This window comes from Chaetomium globosum, genomic scaffold (assembly GCF_000143365.1).
Source record: "Chaetomium globosum CBS 148.51 scaffold_1 genomic scaffold, whole genome shotgun sequence".
Classification (NCBI taxonomy): Eukaryota; Fungi; Ascomycota; class Sordariomycetes; order Sordariales; family Chaetomiaceae; genus Chaetomium; species Chaetomium globosum.
Genome location: NT_165976.1, coordinates 1,449,636 through 1,455,405, shown reverse-complemented (window position 1 = coordinate 1,455,405; position 5,770 = coordinate 1,449,636). Strand labels below are relative to the sequence as shown.

The following is a 5,770-nucleotide window of genomic DNA, read 5'->3' as shown; positions in this document are numbered from 1 at the left end:
TTACATAAGATCTCTATGTCTAAAATAATTTATTATTATTATTATTTCCGTTAAAGATATGACCCTGGGGCGCGCCGGTCCTTCTACTGCTATTTACAAAAGGAAACCGTACCGTATAGGACCCGGATAAAAACCTCATGTCTACCACTTTGAGACAACAATCTATGAAATCCGTCATACTGCAAAAGAAAGGAGGCCCTTTGCCGGCCTCCGGGCCCTCTAGCCCTCCCCATCCACTGTTTCTAGCTCCAGCCTTCTGGCCAGCCTATACTCCAGTAGCCGGCCAGAGTCCATCAGCCAGCCAAGGACCTTCCTAACAAATCTTCTGCTCCGGGCACCTACTCCCCGTAATACGGTTTGTAGGTCCCGATGTGACCGAATCTCTCTGCCGTCCCACGGCCTTTGTAACGGCGGGTCGGGGCACCAAACCACCAAGTGCTCCACCGTCTCCCTGCCTCTCCCGCACTCGCAATAGGGGGTGCGGACCTCCGGGACTTTCACCCTGAACAGGTAGTCCCGGAGGCCTATATCCCCGATACGGGCCTGGGAAAGGAGGGAGCTCTGCGCCTTTGTAAGACCTTCGTGTCTCATCAGAGCTTTGTCGGTAAACAAGAGGGCTGGGGGGTCTTCGTCGGCTATCCCTCCTGTTTAATACTCCTCATGTCGAGTAGTACTTTGTTTGACCAGCTCTCCTGTTGTTTCCCACCCGGGCCTGCCAGGCCAGTTCAACCACCTTCCCTTGGTATTCGACCTCCCTATCCTTCCCCCCCGATCTTCCATTTTTGTAGTTAACCCACTGGGGCCACTACACTAGCGGGCTAGTTCAGGTGGGCGTGGGGACTCTGCGGGCCCTGACGGGGCCCCCGGCCTCGGGTTTTCCTCCTCTTGTTGAACCTTCGGTAGACCTTATTGCAGGCCTCAGTGATTAGATGCCCCGTGGTTATTCTCTCAGCCTCCGGCCCAGTCCCTGATTGTAGGGCCTGCTTCTGTAGCCGGCCCTCGAAGTCAGCCAGCCGCTTGTTGAGATATAAGTCTAGCGGTGGCACCCAGGCCTCTGTTTCTAGGCACCGAATAGGAGCTGACTTGTATGCCCCTACTACTATTCGAAGGCTCCTGTTCTGAGCTTTTGACAAGACCTTTGCAGGCCCCTTCGGCCCTGTAGCTCTTGGAGCTGTTGGTTGGTGGAAGCTGGAGGCTCCGTAAGCTATGGCACTGCGGATGCACTTTACGTAGACCTCCCGAGCCCTGGATAGGCTCGGGCCCCACGTCTTTGCTGCAATCCTCGATAAGGCGAAATCTTGGGTTTTGAGTTTCCGTTCCGCAGCTTGTTGTCTAAATAATTTATAAAGGTATTATAGCTTATTAAAAAAACAAGTAGTAACCTCCTAGTTAGAGGAAATAGTTAAGGTTATTATAAGAAGTACCCGATATCCTTAGCCTTTAGATTATCTGTTAAGCCTAGACTTTGAGAAATAATTTATAAGGATTATAATATTAAGGATTTTACTCTAGTCCCTATAAGGAACAACCCTAAATTAGTGGAAGCTCGAGACTTAATAATAGATACTCTTCTTTTAGTAACTAGAAGGAAGGATCAATTATATCCCTCCTATAAGTAACCTATAAGTTTTAATTATATCTTGTAACGGGATACAATACTTTAATATAGTAGAAGCTAATATTATTATTATTATTTCTCTTATCATGCTAGGTACTAATTATTATTATTATTATTCATACTCCGCTATGCCCTAGGGCGTGCCGGACCCTCTGCTATTTTAGTGTACAGGAAAACCGTGCGCTCCCAGGCCGGGTGAAAAACCCGTACCAACAATCAAGGAGCGATGCGTTTTAGTGAGCCTACATATACAAAGAAAGGAGGCCTCCTGGCCTCCGAAACGGGGGCGCTTCAGGCCGCCGTTTCCAGCTCGAGCCTCCTGGCTAAGCTGTACATCGGCAGCTTCCCCGTGTCCATCAGCCAGTCGAGAATCCTCCTCGCGAGCCGTGCAGTCGTGGGATTGATACCGTGTAGAACAGAGTAAAAGTCCCGTCGTGTCCGAATTCCAGTCCTCTCCCATCTTCGAGCCAACGGTGGGGCCAAACACCACACTACTAGGTGTTCGGCAGTCTCTCGTCCCTCGCCACACTCGCAGGCAGGCGTCAGAACCTCCGGGACTCCCCGTGTGAACAAGAAGTCCCGTAGGCCTATTGCTCCCGTCCGGGTTTGAATCAGCAGTGAGCTCTTCGCCTTGTTGAGACCGTCATGCCTCCTTAGGATTTCGTTCCGAAATAGCGTCTCCCGCTGATGGTCAAAGTCGTCCGCCGGCCTGGTAATTGCTCTGCCGTCCCGTTCCTTTAACCACCTCGCTCTCCAGGCCTCTTCTACTACCCTGTCCGTATCGACGATTCCCCCCGTCCAGCGCATGACCGTTCCCGCGGCTCTCTCCACCGCCGTAGGCCCTTGAGGTCCCAAGGTTCGCGGTCGGCCCCTGTTGCCCTTCCTTGAGCTAGTCTCTGCTGTATCTTGCGGCAGGCGGTGAGGACAACGCTCGCCGCCGTCTTCTTGCCGCCTTGACCGTCGTCCAGATCGGGTCGTTGGAGTCGGTTTTCGAAATCGGCAAGCCGTTTGTTTAGGTACAAGTCCAATGGTGGGACCCACGTCTCTGTCTCGAGGTTACGGATTGGGGTAGACTTAAAGGCTCCCGCCCTAGGTACTAATCACATGCGGCCCCTCAGCGATTAACTTGGTAGGAAAAACCATGCCTAAGCTGGATGAAAACCTCCGCACCTCCGCCGCTACCCCGTAGATCCATCTCCTCGAAAGGGCTCACCCACCTTCCGAGGTCAAAGTAACGAAATAGATAAAAAATGAGTTGTAACCTCTGTTCCATCGATACCCTTCTGCTACTCCGCTTCGGCCCCGCCGCGGGCCTCCTCGTTGTTCTCATTTTTCAGCTCTACCGCCAGCCGGAACTCGTTTAGCCTCCCCAGCCCAAGTACCCACCCCACCACTATGGCAGCCTTCTCCACGTCATCGAGCCACTCCAGTAGCTCTGCGCCGTCGTCTGGCCAGGGCTGAGGTTTATCTGCGGCTCCGTTGCATTCGAGTACGAGGTGTTTGAATGTCTCGCGCGCCATACCGCAGCGGCATACCGGCGTTACCACCTCGGTGTACCCTCCTAGTAAAGAGGAACCCTCGAAGCCCAATCTTCCCGGTCCTCGCTTGCACTAGGAGGGTACTCTTCGCCTTCGATAGCTCCCAGGCTGGGTCCCTCGACCGGTGTCGGTTCATGATAGAGGCGTCGAACCGCGCGGTCGCATCGGCCGGTTCGAGGGCCCGCCCCGGGTTCCTAGCGACCACCCTAGCTACCTCACTCTCCCATCTTCCAATCCACTCCCTTCTCATTTCCTCCTCCATCCACCTCTCAAGCTGTTTCTTGTGGTTTGGTACTGGGCCGGTAGACACTAGCTCTAGCTCCTCCAGTAGAAGCTAATAGATCTAACTAGTTTAGAACTATCTTTACAACTTTGACGAGATTGGGTTTCTGATGGGCGTCATCTCGACTATACTGGTTGTTACGGGCTCTGAACGGCGTGGCAGACGGAAGACAAGGCAGCCAGGAAACCGCAAATGGTCAACTGTGATCCAGGGTATCAATGCCCGAGGCTGGGCAATCCCACCATTCATCATCGTCGAGGGCAGCTACCACCTCTCTTCTTGGTACGAGAACAGCCGATTGCCTAAGGGCCGGATGATTTTTTTACGTCCGCAAATGGTTGGAATACCAATGAGCTTGGTCTGGATTGGATTAAGCACTTCGACAAGCACACCAAAGCTCGAACAACTGGGGTTTATCGCCTCCTCATCCTCGACGGCCATGGCAGCCACCACTCGCCTGACTTCGAGCTCTACTGCAAGAACAACATCATCACCCTCTGCATGCCTCCCCATTCATCCCACAAGCTCCAGCCAGCCGATGTTGGGTGTTTCAGCCCGCTGAAGGCGGCATACGGCAAGCAGATCGAGGAGATGATGCGGGCAAGCATAACCCACATTACTAAGGAGGACTTCTTTCCTGCATTCCTCGCAGCTCACCAGGCAACGATGACGTACGACAACATTCGGGGAGGCTTTCGAGGTGCTGGGCTTGTTCCTTTTTATCCCGAGGAGGTGATCTCCCAGCTCGACATCCGTCTTAAGACGCCAACACCCCCGAACTCACGGCCAGGCAGTGCCTACGCGTGGGTTTCCAAGACGCCGAACAACCCAATCGAAGCCTCTTCGCAGACCACCCTTATCAAGACCTGGATTGCCCAGCATCAAAATAGCTCTCCAACGTCGCTTTTAGCTGCAGTTGATTAGTTTGCAAAGGGCACGTCGAAGATAATGCATAAGATGGCGTTGATGCAAGCGGAGATACGGGACTTACGAGCGGCGAATGAGGCACTAAGCAAGCGCCGGAGGGCAAAAGAAAAGCGGCTACGGCAAGGAGGATCGCTTACTGTGCAGGGTAGACAGGATTTGCAAGCCCAGAAAGATGTTGAGATGCAGATAAGGGAGGAAACACAGGCGGGGAGTGGTCGGAAGCCGAGAACTGAGACACGCGCGCGGCGTTGTGGTAGATGTGGCGGGCCTGGCCATAATGCCCGCACCTGTCAAGGAGTTACGGAACTGCCTGGGGAAGACGATTCCGAGTAGTATCAATGATTTAGGTTCGTTTTGAGAATATTATCTTGGATTTTGTTGTGGAGGTAACGATTTTTGTGACATTCGCATGTCTGTGACATTCACTTATCATACACGTTAATGCTTTTTGCTATTAAAGGAAGCATTCTCAGTAAATATTATTATTTCCTACACCGATATGCCCTGGGGCGCGCCGATCCTTCTACTGCTCATTCTCAGTAAATAGTAGATAACGTATATTATAAGCGAGCGACGCATATAAGCGAGCGACGCACTTTCTACCACCTTGCAACAACTATCTACAATCACAACACAACAACCCTAGTAACTAACTACAATTACATCGGAAACAGCTGCATCAGAGACCTCTGTAGCCTCCTGGCAAGTACGCGCATTATGGCCAGGCTTGCCACACTTACTACAGCGCCGAACCTTCGCACGAGCCCCCCCTGCACCACTACTATCCGGCTGTGTTTCCTGCGGTGCCCCCTTACCCACAGCCCTCTGGTCCAGTAGATCCTGTGCATCCTGTACAGTAAGTGACCCTCCAAGCTGTACACGTGTTTTTTTGGCCCTCCGTCGCTTGCTCAGTGCCTCGTTGGCCTTGCGGAGCGAAGAGACCTCTGACTGAAGGAGAGCCACCTGGTGCATTACAGCCGTTGTACCTTTGGTAAGCTGGTCAACAGCAGCCAACATTGAAGCTGGGGAGCTGTTTTGATGGCTGGCAATGCGAGACTTAATAAGGTTTTGACTGCGAGCTGGCTTCCTGGGCGTTGTGTGGGGTTTTGGAGACCCAAGGTTGTGCAGTACCGGGCCGTGAGGTCGGGGGTGTTGGTGTACGAAGGCCTTATATCCAGCTTGGAAAGCACCCTCTCTGGATCGTACGGTACAATGCCAGGCTCCTGCAAAGCCACCCTGGATATTCCTCTCTGTCATGGAAGCAAAGAAGGCTTCGCGAAAGGCACAAAGGAACTCGAGCTTGGTGATATGGTTGATGTGTGCGCGCATCAGCTCCTCGATCAGCCGACCGTATGGCTGGCTTCAGTGGGCCCGAAGCAGCCAACATCAAGTGGCTGGCACTTG

At 52.8% G+C, this 5,770-nt stretch overlaps 2 protein-coding genes across 2 annotated transcripts; one reads left to right on the top strand and one right to left on the bottom strand.

Moving 5' to 3' along the window:
* Nucleotides 1–219: 219 nt before the first annotated feature.
* On the bottom strand, nucleotides 220–2,078 carry CHGG_00485 (uncharacterized protein; the record flags this gene model as incomplete). The annotated part of the gene is made up of 4 exons (XM_001219705.1): nucleotides 220–644; nucleotides 1,230–1,332; nucleotides 1,508–1,515; nucleotides 1,865–2,078. 4 exons carry the CDS (start codon nucleotides 2,076–2,078, stop codon nucleotides 220–222), a joined length of 750 nt encoding a protein of 249 aa, XP_001219706.1.
* Nucleotides 2,079–3,657: 1,579 nt separating this feature from the next.
* CHGG_00484 (uncharacterized protein) lies at nucleotides 3,658–4,363 on the top strand (the record flags this gene model as incomplete). The annotated part of the gene is made up of 2 exons (XM_001219704.1): nucleotides 3,658–3,721; nucleotides 3,837–4,363. The coding sequence occupies 2 exons, from the start codon at nucleotides 3,658–3,660 to the stop codon at nucleotides 4,361–4,363; spliced, it is 591 nt and encodes a 196-aa protein (XP_001219705.1).
* Nucleotides 4,364–5,770: the final 1,407 nt, after the last annotated feature.